This window comes from Drosophila innubila (genome assembly GCF_004354385.1).
Source record: "Drosophila innubila isolate TH190305 chromosome 2L unlocalized genomic scaffold, UK_Dinn_1.0 4_B_2L, whole genome shotgun sequence".
NCBI classification, from domain to species: Eukaryota; Metazoa; Arthropoda; class Insecta; order Diptera; family Drosophilidae; genus Drosophila; species Drosophila innubila.
Window position 1 is genome coordinate 20337561 of NW_022995372.1, and position 20358 is coordinate 20357918.

General features: G+C 36.7%; 3 protein-coding genes across 4 annotated transcripts in view; 2 read left to right on the top strand and 1 right to left on the bottom strand.

Moving 5' to 3' along the window:
* The first annotated feature begins 80 nt into the window (after positions 1-80).
* On the top strand, positions 81-1211 carry LOC117781078 (ras-related protein Rab-5A-like). Of its 2 annotated transcripts, XR_004617145.1 has the most exons (4): positions 91-381; positions 439-559; positions 642-812; positions 886-941. XR_004617145.1 is itself a non-coding variant. In XM_034617795.1 (3 exons), exons 1-3 carry the CDS (start codon positions 167-169, stop codon positions 759-761), a joined length of 456 nt encoding a protein of 151 aa, XP_034473686.1. In that variant the 5' UTR covers positions 81-166; the 3' UTR covers positions 762-1211. The 2 variants fall into 2 exon arrangements, 1 of the variants encoding a protein (XP_034473686.1); XM_034617795.1 differs by having other exon boundaries at positions 81-381; positions 642-1211.
* A 214-nt stretch (positions 1212-1425) lies between these two features.
* Positions 1426-20358, bottom strand: part of LOC117779983 (protein eyes shut) — a 44237-nt gene continuing 25304 nt past the window's right edge. The window contains exons 6-14 of the mRNA XM_034616343.1: positions 16475-16827; positions 10750-11022; positions 9165-9457; positions 8439-9099; positions 7641-7804; positions 6841-7572; positions 6525-6767; positions 3589-4077; positions 1426-2499 (exon numbers count right to left, since the gene is read on the bottom strand). Coding sequence (XP_034472234.1) covers positions 2312-2499; positions 3589-4077; positions 6525-6767; positions 6841-7572; positions 7641-7804; positions 8439-9099; positions 9165-9457; positions 10750-11022; positions 16475-16827 — 3396 coding nt within the window. The 3' untranslated portion in view covers positions 1426-2311. The remainder of the gene's footprint in view (positions 2500-3588; positions 4078-6524; positions 6768-6840; positions 7573-7640; positions 7805-8438; positions 9100-9164; positions 9458-10749; positions 11023-16474; positions 16828-20358) is intronic.
* LOC117782014 (MKRN2 opposite strand protein) overlaps positions 2682-20358 on the top strand; it is a 63844-nt gene continuing 46167 nt past the window's right edge. The window contains exon 1 of the mRNA XM_034618920.1: positions 2682-3137. The gene's annotated coding sequence lies outside the window, so the exon portion shown is untranslated. The remainder of the gene's footprint in view (positions 3138-20358) is intronic.

Below are 20358 nucleotides of genomic sequence, written 5' to 3' on the forward strand. Positions count from 1 at the left end.
TTTAGGAACATAATCGTTATCGTTTATGAGCAATTAAATCTCGTTCCATTTGTGTTGAAAATATAACTACATAGCATGTATATATGTTCTTTTTTTCAACACTTAATTGTTAGATTAGTTATACACATAAGTTCATAGAGTACGGACCGTGCAACAAAAAATAAAAATGGATCAATTATTATCAATGACAACGATGAGTAGCTTCGATATTATTATGCTGGGAAGTTCAGGTGTCGGTAAATCATCAATAACTACCCGATCTCTCGATGCAAACGCGTCATTTCCACCGGTAACTGTAGGTGTCGAATACACAGTCAAAACAATTACTTTACCCCAATCATATATCAAGTTATGTATCTGCGATTGCTCTGGCCAAGATCGGTGAGTTTCTCAATCTAATATGGAATAACAGCGATTTCTGATAGGTTTTATTTTAAGTTTTATGCATCTGTTACGTTCGTATTACCTGAATTGTCAAGGAGCTATCATTGTGTATGATATACAGAATCGGGAAAGCTTCGAAAAGGCTAAGGACTGGGTTATAGAGCTCAGAGAGCAGGTTAGTAACTGTAGAACTTACCGTCTACGACTTCTTTATTTCATTCTTATTAATAATTTGTATTTTCGATGGATTACCAAAGGTCTCGCCTGATATGGTGATTGCTTTTACTGGAAATAAAGCGGACTTGGAAGCAAATCGAACGGTATCAGAAAAAGAAGCTGATGAATATGCAAAGGATTTCAATCTGATATATATATAGAAACATCGTCTTTGAAGGCGATGAATGTGAAAAATCTTTTTAAAGCACTCGGTGGGTTCGCTTCTTAATCATACTGTACATAATATTTCATAATACTAAGTATAAAAATTACAATTATTTACAGCCATGGCACTAAATAACCAGAAAAATAAACGAGATCAAGAAGAAAAGATAACAATACACGAAAAGGATAAAGAACTCCCCGTAGAAGAGGCTAACGAAGAGATAAAATCTTCCATGTGCTGTTGTTGTCGTTGTCGACGTAAAAAGCTTTAAGGCGAATAGTTCTCCAATTAACAAGTGTGCCATTAAAAATCAATTAATCAAATATTCATGCTTACTGTAAACAAATAGTCAAAAATATTTACCAAGAACATAATGTTCTTATTAACTCATTCTAGTTTTTATTTTGAAATAATAGCGCGAAATAAATATTACATACTTAATGTAGATTTCGGTTACATATCTTTTCATTTCGATTTACTTTATTTGCATTTTAATTGTATAATAAAGTTTTGTAACGTATATATGTATATATATATTTGTTTGTTTTCTTTTTGTTATTTTTTTGCTACTTGTTTCATTATATAAGAATAATATTTGTTGTATTGTATAATTGTTGTATGAAGAGTCAAAGTTTTGAGTTGTTTTTTTTTTTTTTTTTTTTGAAAAAACAATAAATCATATCGAGATTATTACACTAACTTACTACAAGGCAACTAAACGGCTTCAATTTGAGTAGCATAATGCTAGTATAACATATAGAAAAATAACACAGAAAACAAGAATATATTAAACCTATTCAAATTTGTGAATAATCTAAAATTAAACAAATAAAAATGGCAGAAAATTGTTACAAGGGCAGCTTTTATACGAGTATTAGATTCAAGAGTACAGTTGGTACAGAACACATAGATTATGGATATAGATTTGTAAACACTATAACAACAAAATGGATTAACAAAACAATATTTACTTATGTCAGTTAAAAAGTGTCTAATTTAGGTAGGTATTTCTTCTTTGTCATATGCATTTTATGTTTATTATTATTCCACGTTAAATATCACTTACGTAAGAGAAGTATCTGGTATTTTGCTAAATTTAGACCCTAAACTAAAATTTTGTTCTAATTTTTCTTAGATCTTGTTTGATTTATTGATAAAACACATTATCTTTCTTTATATTATCCTTTCCGATCAATTGTTTTCATATTATTATTTATTTATTAATCTAATCTTTTTGTTTTTTTTTTTCCTTTTTTTTTGTCAGTTATTTCTATAAAATTTACAAAATTACGTTCCATTTCGTTTGCTTTATATAGCTTGACTCCATCTGTATACCTTCAATTTAATTTTTTTTGTTTGCGGGCTTTTGCGATATATAAATTCCCTTAACATTTAGCTTAAGTACTATTTATCGGTTTTTTTTTTATAGTTTTACTTAAAGTTTTTTCCACAATTATGTAATTGCATTTCACATAAATATACGAATAATTCTAGAATAGGTTATGCAATCTTTTTTTCTAATTAATGTTTGATTCGTTCATCGATTTATACAACAATCGGCTCATCACCATGCAAATCACAAGAGCCAATATTTTCGCCTTGGTATGCCGCGAAATCGCTGATAACGGCACTCGGCTCTGCACCGAATTGAATGTCCTGCAGGCAACCCTTAAATGGCACAAAGAAGCGACCTTGCGTCCGTTTGCTCACCGTCTCTTGGTTGGGAAAGCCACCTGGAAAAATACATTTTTCAAATCTCCGTTAAAAAATGTACAGAAACACATCAAAGCGCTGCCAGACCGCCACAATATAAGGCTAGGCTGTGAGTTAACAGTGCTATGTTAGTTAACACTCGGCTGGTATTAACAAATGTGCAATCGATATACGATAAAAACAAAGTTGTTCATCTCTAATTAACTCTGGTTTAGTATTTATTTTGTTTAAGCTTCTCTCGACGCGGCGTTTGCTGTTAGTGTTTGTGATTGTTTCTGTAAACAGAAAGCTGCTAGTGGCAACATGATCAATCTGCATAATAATTTGTTTAAAAAACATAAACATTAAAATTTGAATAACGCAGATACAGAAACCGTTCACGTTCGCTGGCGCACTTTAATTCATCTCATGTGCAGTGGAGTATTATCGTACGCAGCTCTCTTGCTTTCGCTAACTGATTTTTCTATACTTTTGTTTCGGTTGCGCACACGTACTTGCACACCACACTTTTGTCAATACGGTGGGCCGGCAGTTTGATACGAATATTTAATTCAAACTGAGTTTCGGTAAAGCTCGATTCGTGAATGCAGTGGGAGAATTGAAAGTCACACACAAGAAATAATTATAACAACAAGCAGTATTAATTAAATACAAGGCGGTAAGTCTGCAACTGCATTTACAATTGATGAAGCAAACACACGAATGCCGAGAAACTGAATTAAACTTGGAGTTGGTTGGTTCAGCTCATCCCTGTGGGACTTGATGGCACATGTGGTGAAAGAAAACTTTATGTAGTAGGGATCTCATCTGAACAGCTGCAGGTGGTGAGCGACGTATTCGGTATGCTCATTTTTGCATATTTAGTATTCGGAGTTCCAATTCCTTGCAGAATTCCTTACTGATTCCGTAGCCTTGCTGTGTCCGCCATTGCACTATTTGAATTATGTGCAGAATCGAGCTGTGATGGTTTCTGCGACACTGTGGAAACGGTAGCTTACCTATCAGCAGTGAAGTCACTAACCTCATTCGAAATTAGCCTGATCTAGCCTTATATACACCGTTAAGTTTTCCCCCACAGAATTGTTCTCTTTCACTATCATCTTACTTACCTAAATAGAAAATATCCTCGTAGCTAATCGTTGGCTCTTTGCCCGCTCGTCGCTGTAATGTTGTAGTTGGTATTATTGTTGTTCGCCGATTAAGTTCCGGCAAACGCTCGCTGAAGATTACCTCGCCATCTAGCTGAAGTTCAAGTCGTGTACGATCCAAAAGAACACTTGTGCCGTGCCAGGCGCCATCGGCTACAAAACCGCTAGCAGGTGCTTGAACAGTATCATTGTTGCTGCCCAGCAGATTGCTGGCCAACTTGAGATGGCCATTCTCCAGACCTAGACCCAAGAATTTGAATTGATTATGCTCGCTCCACAGCAATAGACCATCCGGTTCGATGGTGGAGAAGTTCAGTGAGATTTGTATGGCTTCTCGAGGTCGGACATAGAGCGAAGGGCCGCGACGTTTGTCTTTCATGGGTATGCGAGGGGGTGGCAAGATCAAGTAACTGTTGCCACGGAAGCTCGGCGTTGTCGGCTTACTCAAAGCTGTAGGGAAGAGAGGGAGAGAGAGATCGGTAAGTGGAGCTAATGTATAATATATACAATTTATTGCATGTGTGTTTGAAATACGAGTGCATAATTAAATTACAGCATCAGCGGCGCACAGTGGGACAATCTCTCATTTTGCTGTATTAAAATCATATCTTTTGAACCAATAAAGATATTTCAAAAATTTAAAAAGCATTTGATAGAAAACTTCTTAAGCTTTAAAATGATGGTTTGTACGGCTTGATAGGGGTTCTGGCATTCTGAACCTTCGGTCAAAGTTGAAAAATATTTTCAGTGCATATTTTACATGTAAAATTTTTGAATTTTTTTCTGTCCCACTGTGCGGCGTCTTGGTAATGCAACATCATTATCATACACAAATGATCATCATTATCATCAGCTGTACTTCATTATGCCATTTGTTAGGTCCCTGATCTCGTTTGCTGCTTCTTCTTTTACTTCTGTTTCGAATCTCTTGTCTACATCTTTTGCTTCTTTCTTTTGATTCTTATGTTCGTTTCGTTTTGATTTGACTTTTTTTTGTTGTTTCCATTTTGGCTAACTGACAGCACTCCAACTTGATTGCACTTGTTGTTTCGTGTTTTCTCCACTTTTTTTTTTATATTTTTATAGCTTATTGTTATTAGTGGCATGTTAATTCACTTTGCTAATAAGTGAAAGGCAGACAGCTGATTTTATGCCAGATCGGGCAATTGTATAACTAAGCCTGCTCACATAACAACTATCATAAAACTATTTAAAAGACAAACTTCTAGGCGAACTTGCTAACCGTAATTGATATTTGAAATAACTTCACATATTAAGTCTTAAGCGAGAGGTGTCAAGAAATAACTTAGTCTTAAAATAAAAATTTTTTCTTGATAAGCAATAGCTCTACATAGATCTGCATATAACATAATTCCATTCTTTATATAATTTCTAACAACTCTCTACTGACTTATATAACAACTTCGTACAGTAAAAGTTTCAGTTGAAATCTTTTTATTGTATTTATCACAAAGTTCTATTGTACTTCCATAGCTTACAAACTATGTAAATAAGTTGAGAATTTCCAATGCTTTTCTATTATTTCAGCACGTTCAACTCTGATTCAGAGTATGCCAATTTGTATCCGTTTTTTTATATTTTACCTATTTTAGTTCACTAATTTTAGTGTGATTTTGTTAGGGTTTTGTTTCATTTTTTTTTTTTTTTGCAAATTCAACTTCCTGACCCCGCTACGCAGCGAACCATAAGATTCATGGTGCTGTTAATGGCTTTGTGTTTTTAGCAGTCTTCTTTCACTTCCCCCTCACTGTAGATCTCTAATTATAATAATAATATTGTTGTGTTTTATTTCTTGTCGTTTAAAGCATTCGAAATTGAAAACTTGTTTAGCCGATGAACAAAAAAAGGAAAGAGAGAAGGTAAATAAAACATGACATAAAAGCAATTTGTGTGCAATATAATATCAAATATCTGACATTTTAAGATCTACTCGGTGGCTTCTGTATAAAAAAAAGTCAATAGACTTTTACTTCACACTGACACATTGAACTGTGACTTTGATTTGTTTTTGGTTTTTTTGTAGATTTATAAAACTCGTTTATAAGATTTTTTTCTCAAGTGAAATGATTTATGTCTTTTGTTGTTGTTCAGTTAGTGCGTTTGTTATTGTTGTTTCTACGGATATTAATGCGCTAACTAAACGTCTGCCCCTTGACTAATTCGATGACGAATTGTTGCTTCCCTCCCGCCTTTCCTTCTTCCCCCGTTTCCCTCATTTGAGTTGAAGTAAGGAAATGACAATTCGACACACGAGTTGGCAATTAAAAAGAGTTTTTACCTATTGTAGCACGACCATAACTTTCAATTAGATAAAAGTCAGCGAGCCATATCTTTCACTTAGAGATCGCAAAAACGAGTTCGGTGTTTAAAAAAATTTAACTGAAAAAAACATTATCTAGATTCTAGATAAATAGCAAAATATCATTTATTCTACTTTTGGATGAGGTACTCTAACTGTATATTATTTGCAATATTTATTATAAACAAAATTTGTAATTCTTTTATTATTTAATTAAAAGTATTATAGAATAAGAATATATTTAAGTTTGAATTTGATAATGTAAAAAAAATGATTGTACTATAAAAATGGACAATTAAATGCACAAACCAAAAATATCAACAAATGTATGGAATATATAAAGAAAAATCTAGAAAATACTAGAGTACATTTATTAGTGTGCATTTTATCTTTATAGTAAACATAAATTTAAATTGAAACCCAATTATTATTCCATTTTTTTTTTTCTTAAAAGCTTTGATTAAACTTAACAAATAATTTTCATTTTATAATATACATTTTAAGAATTGTTTTATTTTATCCGTAGTTGCTTTTTTGTTTTTTAATTAAAATTATTATGATCTCTGCTTGGACTTACCAATCTCACAGTAGAATCCTCCCCAGCCATTGGGACAGGAACAGCGACCACTGCGCAGACATCGTCCATTGTTCTTGCAGGGAATCAGCTTGCAGGTCTCGGAATATTCACAGCGATCGCCTTTGGCATAATCCGGGCAAATGCAATGCGGTTGTAGCTTCTCATCCAGCCAGCAGTGACCACCAGACTCACAAGAGTCACCACCACAGGCGGTGCCATCGCAATCCCGAATGTTACGCGATTCTACGAAGAAAATGAAAGGACAAAATATGTTGAGTAGGCAAGAAATGAAGGAGATTAACCACATTGAACTCACCCACAATATTCGTTTCATTGAGCACAATGCGAGTGCCACTCACGACAAGTCCACGGACACAGCCGCGGAAGGGTATTGGAAAGCCGGAGATGGCATTGTGCGGCAGTTTGGAGACATCCTTTAATCCGCCAATGTAAAGCAGAGAGTCGGGCTCGACAAGCACCTCAGCGGATGGTGCCAATGCCGAGGATGCGCTGCCCTCCACCCACAATGTTAACCAGCGTCCACGTTGTGCCATCTTGATCTTGTGCCACTCGCCAATTGCCAACATTCGAACACTTCGCACCACTGTCACATGATTGCTGGGTCCGGAGATTCTAAACTCAACGACGCCTCCCTGCAGTGACAACGAAACAAATCCTATTTTCTTATCCTGATTGCTATTGAGCGTGCCAAAGTAAAGAAGGAGTCCACGCTCGGAAAGTGGACGCAGTTGGAATTCTATGAAGAAGAATTGTACACGATGATGTTCCTCGAAGGTCTTGGATCCCATCAATGGTACTGGGGAGAAACTGCGTTGTTTCTCCACCTCGTTGAGCAGCTTCATCACAAAGTGTGTGCTGGGCGTCGAAATGGGCCTTGGTGGCATCAGTTTCTTGGTAAAATTACGATAGCTAACCATTTGGGAGCGCTTTGAGCCCATTTTATCGCCGCCATCATATAGATATGGCCAACGCACTGCCAGATACGAACGTCGACCAGTTAGTGAGACGTCGCTTAGTGAACGTATTTCTAAAGAAAGATTTTAGAAAAACTTAGAAATGTACCTACTTTGTTATTATCTTCTTTTCGGCCCTTACCTTCCTCACAATTCTTGCCGGTGCGTCCCACAGGACAGTCGCATTCGTAACCATTGACAAGCGGCACACAAGTTGCCTCCTCATAGCATTTGTTATTAAAGGAATCACAGGGATTCGAAGCTTGTGCACAGAGAGGTCCATACCAGCCTTCCTGGCAGATACACCTGTACAAGATAAAAGATTTCTCATAAAATTGAAAGTAATATTCTTCAAGTTAATTTAAGTAGTTTTCTTTAATCTTCTTTCTTTTTTTATTCTTCTCCTATGTTAACATTATTAGTGGAAATTTTTATTTAAAGATAGGTGTTTGAAGCATTGACCGTAGATAATGGTTATTTTGTTTTTTCTAAGGAAAAAATCATTCACTTCTAATAACTGTAAATAAACGTGAGATATACCAAAAATTTTCTTTAAGAGTAATGCAATTTCAATTTAATCTTAAGATGTATGTTTTATTTTTATTATTTTACTCATGGAATAATCATTATTTTTGATCAAAAAAATAAAATTAAGGAATAATCATTATTTTTGAGCAAAAAAAAAGAATAAAACTCATAGCATAATAACTATTTATTATTTTGAGCCAAAAATAAAACTCAGGAAATAATCATTATTCATTGAGTTTTATTATTTCACAAGAACAAGAACTAGAATCGTATGAAAAATTGAATAATTCTCTTGAAATTTTATCAACTCATGTACTAAATTTGTTAGGTTTAATTGAGTTAACCAAAACTTTTTCGGTTTGTTTGCAATAATTTGTTCACTAGATCAACGTTTTCACATTTTTATACTCACGTGAAGGTTGCACCATGCTGCAAACAGGCGCCATCATGCTGGCAGGCATGTCGATGACACTCCCTCGTGCCGCACTGTCCCACGCCACGTCCACGTACCCCTCGTGTTTCCTGCAACGGCACTGTGACCTGTCCAGCTTTGAGGTTCACATCGTAAATGCAGCCCTGGAAGCCCGAATGCAGCGGCAAGTCGTGTGGCAACGTGTTAAAGTTGGCAATCTCATGGCCACCCAGATAGAGTATGGGAAGGACATCCATGCGGCTGACGCTGCCCGGAGAGCGACCCGTAATATTGAATTTTCCATCGACGGAGAGCCAAGCCTGACGACCAATGCGACCGACCTTTATTTCGTAGGGAACTCGTGGTGCATCCAGCCGGAAATCGATGGGTTTCTGTGTGAAAATGCGACGTGGTCCCGCACCCAGATTCCAGGTTAACATTATGTAACCTTGTATAAAGCTAACGGCCAAATGATCGCTCTTCTCGTCATGATAGCCGGATTGGCCGAGGAAGGCGAGCAACGAGATTTGAGACATGGTCTGTGGCAATATTTTGAAACTCAGCTCCAGGGAATATTCCAAGGGAACGGGCACCGTGTAGGCTACAAACGAGGACAGTCCGTTGACGCTACCAGAGAATGATGGCAGTGCCACCTCGAGATCTGACCACGAAAGCAGCAATAATTAGCCGGGTCAAAAACGCTGGCAATCTGAATAAATTACTCACTGTGCTCGCAGTAATGTCCATGCTTGCCAAGGGGACAGAGGCAGAGGTAACCGCTGCCCGGAAATTGTACACAAGTGCCACCATATTGACAAGGATTGTCCTCGCATACGGATATCTCACAGGTTGGACCCATATAGCCGGTGGGGCATTTGCATTTCCATTTCTCGGCCTTTTCACCATTCTCGTCCAGCTCATTCGATTCAATCTTAATGCAGGCGGCGCCATTGCGGCAAGGACTCGACAGGCAGGCCAATGAGCCGCATTCCGTAATGCCAAAGCCATCCAGCGCATCGCTAACAGATGGAGAAGGGAAAACAGAAGGAGATGAGTGGAACAAGTTGAACCAAACATCAGGCTATTGGTTGGTGTCATCTCTAATTTCATGACCTCTCTAATTCGCATGTCCATATTAGTTACCACCCTAACCAATCTCCTCACATCTGTTATCGTGTCATTTTCCCTAACAATCTCTTCCCCTATTTTCCCATCGATGTCGGGGTCCATCTGTTTGGATTTCCTTTTCCCTGTCCATCTGTTTGTAAGCTTCCTTTAATGCGTTGACGAATGGTTTCCGCCCTTACCGCCTAGTTCTTTATTTCATTTGGATTTCCCTTGCAGCTTTTCCTTTTCAAACGCTTTCACTTGCTAAATTGGTTAAATTCATAATGCCCTTTTCGGGTTGACATTTTCATTGACTTCGCTTTTACTTATCAAAGAGCTAATCCGGATCAAAATACGATATCTTTTATTGAAGTTACTAAAGCTTTGGTAGTGCGAGAAACTGATTAAAGTATTATGTGAGCTATTGCAAATTAACTAGTCACGTTAAAATAAATCGAATAATCAAAGATGCGACTTTTAATTACTTTAACGATTTACCGAGTTTAAGTCAGCATCAAAATTGCAAAATACAATTTTTTTTACCTTCCCTTTGACGCTTTTTCGAACACTTGAAACATTCAAAACATTGTCATATCTTAACCGATTTCCTTGCGGAATGCCAGTTTTACTATTATTTGGTCTCTATTTTGATTCGAATTTTAAAAATCATATTTTTTTTCTTCACATGTTTTAAATGAACCATTTTCGAAAACTTTTGAACTGTCATAACTTTGTCAAATCTTAAGCCATTTCTTTGCGGACTGCACAATCAAATCATGTATCGTCATTTTGAGGATGAGCAACTATGAACTTAAGAAATCCAATACTGTAAATAATTATATGTATATGTTGTACTTTAAAATACTTTTATCATTTTTATTATTAAATTGGCCCCTTTTGCAGCTTACATCTTTATGTTTTAACAACTTTTTGGCATCTGTTTTGCTGCCCATGTTTTCTGGCTTGCTGTTTATTCAATCCGACTTTACTGCATTTTTCCACATAGGAATCCACCTGCAACTTTGTGGGGCATGCGACTTGCATCTCGCCTCAAGGCAAATGAGCAGCGTGTAGCATAAACATTTACGCGTGGCATTACCATAACTACGCCTGCTATTCGTTAGGCCGGCTCTGGCTGTCCAACTATAGTTGCCCCAAGGCGGTGGATGCCACAACTCCCCTTTTCCAACAAATGAGCACTTACCCGAAAATTTCGCGCGCTTGTCCATTAATGCGGAGGGTATGAAGACAGCCGGTGAATCCGGTGCCACTTTGAGCTGGCGGCAGCTCGATAATGAGGCCAATAGGCGCCTGGGGAGCACCGCCCAAATGTAACCAAGTGTTCAATATGACCTCGGGTGTATGCAGTCGCGGTGGCAGCAGTTTCAGCCATGTTGGTTGATCTCCGGACATGGCCAACGTGTCGTTAACGAGCAGCGAGGCATTGCAGTGCGTGTAATTGCGGCTGAAGTCCAATCTGAAAAGCACAAGCACAGGAGTCAGTTCTGAGGATGAGCAACGATAAAAGTTTCGTCCTCTTCCAAAGCAACAACTCGCTTCAGGGTGTTCTTGTTGCTGTTGTCCTGTTGGTAGTGCACATATAAAATATTTAATATGCCGCACACTGCGGGCAACTTTTTCTCTTCCCTTTCAGCATAAAAAAAGAAACCGAACAAAACAGTAGACTGAAAATAAAAGCAAAAAAAGTTATATTCAACATACCGAAGCGTGCAAATATTTATGACGCCCGCACAAAGATGCCTCATAAACCCCCGCATTGGGGCTGATTTTTTTCTCAACTGACCTTTTATGTTCCCCAACTTAACTCAAGCACAGTGGTGTCGTGAACTGCAATATTTCTATTTATTCAGACTATCAATTGTATTAGAGAGATTGCAATTGCTCTAAATAACTTTGATTTCCAATGCATTTTTGGTGTCCTGCATTCTAAAGATAAAGTATTTGGGTTTTCAATAGAATTTTTTTTCTTTTATTGAATTAAAACTTAATAGTAAAAATTATTAATTTTTGAATTATTTAAAAATAAATCATAGCTAAAGCTTGATTCCAATTAAATAATAAACCATTTTTTCATTTTGATAAATAAATAAATTTTTATAAATTATATAAATTATTCATTTTGTCAAGAATTTTTTTTGTAATATAACTAAATTTTTAGAATCTATTTAACCACTGTGACATTCTGAACCACCAATTGGTTGTAATGTCAATCGACTGTCAAATTTGTTTCGACCCTTCATGGACACACAAACACCGATTCGGAATTTTCCGACCCTTTCACAGGACTCACAAATTGTAAGGATTTTTTGTTTTTATTTTTGTCAAGAGACGTGAAGAATTTTTTTTATTGTTTCATAGGGCAAATGTCACCTGCCTTTATTTGAATGCCTTTTGTTGAACATTTTTTGTTAAAATGTTTCGAATTTTATTTATTTCTCAGTTTTTTGTATATCCTGTCTGATATTCATGTCTCTGTCGCTCTTCCTCGACCTGTATCTCTGTTCATTCATTATATTTGAGTGCGTGTATTTAGTACGAAATTCGAGTGCCACTTGCGACACCAATATCACAAACAATTTTATTGTTTAACAGTTTTTATTCAGATAATACAGAAAAATAGCCAGATTTTACCTAGCGACTGATATAGAGATAACTGTTAGTGAAAAGTAGCAAAAAGTGAGCTTAATGATTTTATCTGATTGGTTACAGTACAAAATTATAGAGTTTTTAAAGCAATATCGTAAAACCGGTGTTATTATAGTAGAGAAAGTCAACCTGTTTACAATTCGATATCAACGTATGAAATATGAAAAGTATTTAGATTTTAGGATTTAGAGCAGAAGTTCTCAGTACTTAATTTAATTTATTATCGACCTTGCTTGAACCATGTTCCAACTCAAATCCATCTCAAAAGAAATTTATCGAATAATATGTAAACAGTTCGATGATACTCTTATTCTGAGACCTTGAGATACTTTACAGATTGTTATTTTTAGTGCAGTTAGTTACACTTGATTAAACAATAAATTAAATTTGCATTGAAAATGCGCCCAATTTAATTTCCCAGCAGGAAAAACTTTTTCTTCGTGCAAGGAGCAAGGAGCTATTAAGTAGGCGGCAAAGTCTGAGCAATTAATGCACTTAATTTAATTTGCATAATAAGAAATTGAAATAATTAAGAACAAGAGTCGGAAGTTCTAAGGGTAATTGTTATTGCTTTCTAATTACATGGAATTGTGCAAAATCCCTAAGTAAAATGTCAATTGTGTGGAGCATTAGGCTCATTAGACGCTACAAAAGCCAAAAACTTGTACTCTGAGCCAAATCTTTCCCTAAAAGCCAACACCGCTGAATTTAAAAGCACTTTCACCGCAGTACAATCATAGTTGTGTGTGTGTGTTGTGTGTGTATGTGTGTGTTCAAGGAACTAGTTCATTCAAGGTCCGTGTGTTCATTGCCAGTGTCGCGATAAGGCGACGTTAAATCGCCTTTGGGCGAATGAAGTGGAAGGCACTGTTTAATGTCATGACTGTGGGGCGAAGGTGTTGCCAGTTACTGTGCATGGCTATTAAGCACGCAAGGCAAATAAAAATAGGCAACAAACATAAATTTGTTGGTCGTAAATCCAGTGTTTGTGCCCAGTTTTGTGGCAAGCAGCACATGAACATGCCTCCGAGCAGGGACCAAGTGCTAAAAAGTAAATTTGTGGTCGATTCGATAGTCATAAAAAGCAAGAAAGAGATATCACTATTGCTAACTCGCTTCTACACAATTTCCCTCTCTCTTGCTCTTAAATAATTTATATAGGCCAGACTGTTTGGTCTGCTCTCTGAAGTATTTGTTTTTTTCGAGGCCAGACCTCATCCTATTTGCCAGATATATTTATTCCTTAATGTCCTGTTTATGCCATTCGTCGTCGTCCTTTGGAGGCGTTAAGGGAATTCATTTGCTGCTTGTTGATTTTATAAAATGATTATTTGGTCATCTTCCATCACACTGATGGCATGTCCTAAGTAATTGCACTCGACTAAATTTGTAAACTTGCCAATTGCTGCATAAATGATATGATCATGTGTCCAACAGCTCTCAATTGACCTCTGTGCATCCCACAATCATAGATACTTTCAAATTGATACTTGGTTTTTGTGGCTGTACTAGATGATAATAGGCAGTTGGTCAGCAAAAGCCCTTTCTAAAACTAATGAGAAAATTCCATGTCAAAAAGACAATCAGAGTATTATTGTAGGCTTTAAAACAAAGTTAATAATTTCAATGAGAAGATAGTTGTGAAGGTTGAATGTCATTTAATATAAGTTATGTTCTGTGTAGCTATATTAATACAGCTAAAATATTAATAAAAGTAATATGGTATATCAGGATATTTAACATTGCTATATTCCTGAGAGGTTCAAAAGTGGAGTAATGGGAATATTTCGGTTTAAAATAGTTATTTTGCTTGCTTACTTACTATAGCAAAAACTAACAATGGAAAAAATTAAAAAATATTTAGTTAACTTAAATGCATATTCTATCGTATTGGTTACAATGTCTCATAAAACATTGTAGATTTTCATACTAAGACTTGATTTTCGCCCGATCGGTCCTATGACAGCTATATATATATAGTCCGATTTGAACCAACTTTGGACAGGATATATAAAACCAAGTTTTATGCATATTTAATCAGTTTGATTACGATATCTCATTAAACAAAAAAGTTTTTCATAATAAGACTTGATTTTCGCTTGATCGGTCCTATGACAGCTATATGATATTGTGGACCGATTTAAACCAACTTCGGTAAGGATGTATAAGACTAACTTAAATGCATATTCTATAGGTTTGGTGACGATATCTCTTAAAACAAAAAAGTTTTTCATACTAAAACTTGATTTTCGACCGATTGTTCCTATGGGCGCTATATGATATAGTAGTCCGATTCAAAAAAGAAACAAACTTGACCTGCCTGCAGGATAGAGGAATCTATATACCATAGACCCCTGTTCCTGTTTTTAAGTACGGGATCTAAAAATACAACCGTTTAATTTTTAATAGCGAGCAATTTTTGTATCGGTACATTTTTCCAAACAATTTTTTTTTATATTAAAAATTAACAAATCTGATGTCTTTTAAAGATGATGTGTCAAACGTTTCACCAATTTCAAATATTCATAGCTTTGTCAAACTGAACCGAGTTTTAAGCGCAATGTTATTTTAATCATGGTTTGATCTCTAATTTCACTCTGTATTTAAATTTAATTAAAAAATGTTTTCTTCTAGATCTGGGTTTCGATTATACCAAATCAAAAGGAACAGTTGTGCTTTATTTCAATTTAGAACGAAGAATAAGAATACCTCACAGAAAGAGTAGAATAAAGTCGAAAGAATAGAAATGAAAGAATACAACCTTAAGGTTCTAGTACGAAAGCAATTTTAGACCCAAAATTTCTGATATCCAATTTTGTGACGAACAAAATTCAGTTTAATCTAAAATTTTAAATAAAAATATAAATTAATATAAAAAAACGAAAATTGGCATTGTGCACTGTGAGTAAAAGTGATCTTCTTTGTACATAAAAATAACTTTTGCGCAGTGCCAATTTTATATTTAGCTTTGTCAAACTGAACATTTCTAGATTTTTTGAAAAGGAATCAATCCCCATCATTACATTTAAGCTTCTTTAGGCTTTGATCTCTTTTCATTTCATTTTGAGAAGTCCACTAAAATTTCAAATTTATTTATCTTTGAACCCGTTATCGGATTTGGGTGATTGAGGTATCAATCGACGCGTATTTTTTAGAATTTTAAAAATAAAATCAAAAGCCCCAACATAAGCTGCAATTATCAAAATTTTCCCTCACTTAGAACGAAGAATAAGTTTTAGTACGCCATTTTGTAAGTTAGAAAAAGTAGAATAAAGTCGGAAAGCAAATTTTCCAACTTAGATATATAGTTAAGTCACTAACGCGAACTGCCGTCCGCAGTGATTAGTGAACGAACAGAAGACCGTTTAAGGATACAATAAAAAAAAGATTTAAAAAGATGACTATCCATATTTTTTTTTTCAAATTTGAAGAATAGTCAAAGAGGTTTTGGGATGGCTTCCGGGCTCTTGGATACATTTAAGTTGTATGCCTTTGTTATCGCAATTGTCTTTTACACCATTACATTTCTCATTTCGAAGTGCTGCAATTTCCAGGAACTGTTAGTTAAACGATTAATTACGCACGAGCCCGCATTACTCTCTCGTTGTGGCCAGGTCTTTCCTTGCTCTATCTCTCTCTCTGTCTATACGTGGCTCTCTCTCTTTCCCTTTCCACGCGCTCGGGGGCCAACGCAGCCATTGAACTTCCGCTTCCGTTGTGAACGCAGCAAATGCGGCAAATTAAATTTCAGCCAAAAACCAACTACGCCAACTAATTACGCATGAATGCGAAGCCAAGGATCGTATAATGCCCGTGCACGTTGCTGCCACAAGAAGCAGCCAAACGGGTGAGGGGAGGAGATAGAAGTAGACGACTGTGGTTCCGGGTAATGTTGGAAAAATGTTGGAGGCAACAGCGCAATTTATTCTACACTTGAAGCATTATAATTTGTGGTGGCCAAACGATATGGAAATCGACATAAGGCCAATTTAACGGTCATCCTCCTAGTTGTCCGCCCTCTTCCTGTCAGCACAGCAGTGACAGTGACCCACATTCTGACCCGCCAGCTGACCCGACAAGTCACCCCTCCGACTGTGCTCGACTCTGAGCACTCGGCACTCGTGTCAGGCGCAGTTTAAAAAGTTAATTAACGTGCCGACCTCCCTTCTATCAAAGTTGGGTTACACTCTACAGACTCCCTCTTCTTCCTTTTGCCACTGGGCACCACATAATTGCATTCCGTGGTTGGGCGTTTCACTTACTCAGCTCGAATGGTAATTTCATGGCCCGTATTTACAGGCGTTTCCAGTTCGCTCAGCAGCATCGTTTGCAATCCGCACGAGAACTGGAACTGCATTAGACCCTTCTGCAGGAATAGCGCCATATAGTGTCCTCCTTTTGTTCCCTGCGCTGCGGCTAACATGATCAGTCCGTTGGTCGCCCGAGTGCGCACCTTGAGTTGGATGTGCATTGGCAGAACGGCATCCAGTGCCTCGTGCTGTGGTATGTCCTTGTAGATGCGATGCGAGACATACGAATCACCAGAGAATGCTGCATTACGTATTATAATCGGCAGCTCACAAAGCGGCCCCTGGCGGTCAAAGCGGCAAACGCACTGGAAAGTGAGAATGAGTTAAAAATAAGTATATTGATATAATCAAAGTTGTTTATAAAAATTTGAAATGGAGGAATCTCTGATGCATGTTTAGAGAGATTTATGTATGTTCAATAAATAGAAAAGATCTCTAGTACATCTAGTACAAAAATATACACGAAGTTTTATAAAGAAAGACGTTTGGACGGATAAATAAAATAAAGTTCCATTATAAGCCTAGTTAACTGTAGACTTCTCAAGTTTTCTCACTTAACACTTCAGTTTGAGTAACTTAAAATCAATTAATTTAAGCATTCCTTAAATAAAATAAAAGATGCTACTTTGCAGCATTTGCATAACAAAAAAATGAGTTCACGGAGAACATGAGTAACTTTTTGAGACTGCAGAGTGCATTATTTATTATAATGTATATTTGCTCAAACATATGGCCAACTTCCATTACGTAGGATGCCTTGCTGGCGGTCTCCTATGGACCAGTTAACAGTTCTCCGGTCCGCAGTCTTTGGTCTGCAGTTTCCCAGGCCCCAGTTGCCTTACACTTCATTTGTTCAATTTGATGGGGACGTCTCTGGGTACGGGTTGTTAAAGAAAAAGTTACAATAAAAGTTTTGGGTGCCGTTCCGAAGTCCTTGTTGCAGTTGCGTTGCACTTTAAGTGTCCCTTTGGTGGGGCATAAATTATTAAAACCAGGACAATGACGCAGCCTGGACCAGGAAGATGAAGAAGAGGAAGCTAGCCAAGCCAAGGAGAGAGCCAAAAAGTTAATTCATATCGCCATTCAATTTATTGGAATTTTTGTACACGTTTCATATTATTGAAAGAACTCCCTGCTGGTCTTTTGCTGCAGTAAACTTTGTTTGGCGCTCAAAAATAAATTACAATTGTTTCCATTTACTTTAGCTTCATTGCACATGAATTTGCCATATTTACGGTAGTTTTTATTTTATATTTTTGTAATTGATTCGCTTTTAAAGTATTATAAGCTCATGAAATAAACACTATTCAGGACAAAATATTGTTTATGAGCTATTTTTAGTAGAAATAAGCTATGAAAATTTTTGTTTTGGCCCTGAAATCCGCATTTTTACCATTATAAAATGACTTTAGGGCTTGAATAGTTTTTGCTATTTTCAGAGTTTGTGTTTCGTGAAATTTTCTTTATTCTGCCTCCAAAATATCATCTTTTAAGTGACATTGTACACTTTGAATGACAATGATGATGAGCAGTTTCGAAATTTGATATGCAGCTAACAAGAGCTTTAAATCTCATCAGCTAAAAATAAGTTTATAATAACCATTCGCACAACTTTCAATTTCCTTCCGGCATACCTATAGTAATAATGAGCATCCAAACGGGTGCCCAAATGTAGCTCAAATATTAATGGCCTGTGTGGTATAATCCCCCACATGCTTCTGTCTATCAGGCAGTCAAAGGATTGAAGCGTTGTTTTGGTATCCCTTAAAACCCAACGTGCAGCAGAGCTCGTTGTTTTCATTCTGTGCTTCCGTGCTCAGGAAAAACAAATTAACGCCAGTGCTGTTGGAGGAGAGAGATACGCGTATCATCATCATGTTGCTGCAGCTCAATGCGTCGTCGGCTGTTTTACAGGGTCAGGTTCTGCATGCTATTGCCCCCCAAGGGACTACGAAATTGTGTAGCATGCTACAAGTACGAGTATTTCCATGCCCTGCCATTTTCATATGCATTCCGTTATATGAAAATTTTCCATATATCAGTTTTTCCGTTCATCCGGTCCCAATAACAGCTTTACAAAAATAAATTCCTCCTCGTGCCGAACTTTAATATCTGCTGTTTTCTCCCATAACAATTATTCCAAAAGAATGTTGCAAGTTTTTTTTTTGCTTTTTATGATGTTAGTTATGCGATTTAATAAGAGAATTTTAGGAGCAGACGGCACTCTGCAGTGGTCTCTTAAACGCTTATGGGTAAAAAAGAGTTATAAACATTTTAAGAATTAAAACTAAGTTTTTGGTGTTTCATTTTGACTGATCTGCTGTTTTCTCCCATAACAATTATTCCAAAAGAATGTTGCAAGTTTTTTTTTTGCTTTTTATGATGTTAGTTATGCGATTTAATAAGAGAATTTTAGGAGCAGACGGCACTCTGCAGTGGTCTCTTAAACGCTTATGGGTAAAAAAGAGTTATAAACATTTTAAGAATTAAAACTATGTTTTTGGTGTTTCATTTTGACTGATTTGTATATTAGAATTCCATTTTTTTCTTTTAACTCGGATTATAAGAAGAAAAACTAGCATAAAAGGAGAAACCTGTGCTGGTTAGGTGTATTTTAAACATAGTCGAATTGAATTTTATAAGCACTTAACCCCAAACCAATTTACAACTATTGCTCTTGCTTAATAATTTTATATGAGTTTATCTTTTTATTTTGGCGCCCAACGTGGGTTGCCATATATTATATGTTTATCAAAGTATTAAGAAAATCGATAGTAATTATGGCTGCGACCACTGCTGTTTGATCACAGAGAGATTTATGCTTGGGCAATTATTTAGATTCATTTGAAAGCTGCATTACGGATAATGCTACGTCCGTAACTAATTGTGACACACCGGTGAATGACAACAGAAGAAAATAGTGAAAGGCTTTGCAAATGACTGAAGTGCACTCATTGGAAACAGATGCTCGGCACAAAGACGACACTCAGGTCGCATTATGATGAAGGCCGTGGAAAACCATCCGGTGATACATGGAACCAATGCAGAAAGGAGGGGAACCGACAGGGATGTGGAATGGGACACGCAGACATGTGGTGAGCGTCTAAAAGGGCTCAACAAACTTTTCATTAGTGGTGCCGGCTTTTGGCGTTGCGAGAACGCGACAGGACTGAGCAAGATGAGAAGGGTGAAGGGAGGGCGGAAAAGGCCAGGCAAATATTTGCAAAACCCCAAACTCGGCAACTGGCACTTGAAATGTGCTTAATGCCACTTTACGAGTGACTTTCGCTGAGTGCGAGTGCCACTTTTGCGTGCAGCATTCACTCACCCACACCTATTCCATCTCTTTCTACCTATATGTTTATCTATTCCTCTCTCTATCTCTCGCTGTGTCTTTTTGACTAGACACGTTGAAAATATGCTTTTTCATAAGCTTTTCCTTCCACAAAACCCGTCATAGCCCACTTGGGTAAACGAAATGACAGCTGACATATGTAAGTGTCTGTCTAACTGTTTGACTGTATGTCCCTCGCCCCTCTTCCGTACTCTCTATCTCTCTTTCTGCGGCTCATGCATATGTATTAGTGCTCTTTGTCTGAATGTGCGTGTGACGTCGGTTAAATTACTTGGCAACAATAAAGTGGCATATGCTCTATGAAATAATTTCCACTAGCTTCTATCTCACTTATACACACTCGCTAATATACCGTTAGACCTTTCATTCATTTTCGTTAGTTCTTCTTCTGTTCTGTATTTCTGTCTCTTTCTTTTTGTAACATAACAAAGTCATTCTGCGGTGTTATTTCACTCTCTGCGCCAGTAAATTTGTTTTGAAA

Coding starts and splice junctions, on each gene's coding strand:
- LOC117781078 (XM_034617795.1), top strand. CDS start 167: ATGGATCAATTATTATCAATGACAACGATGAGTAGCTTCGATATTATT. Junction 382..438: donor GATTGCTCTGGCCAAGATCG/GTGAGTTTCTCA, acceptor TTTTATTTTAAG/TTTTATGCATCTGTTACGTT. Junction 560..641: donor TTATAGAGCTCAGAGAGCAG/GTTAGTAACTGT, acceptor GGATTACCAAAG/GTCTCGCCTGATATGGTGAT.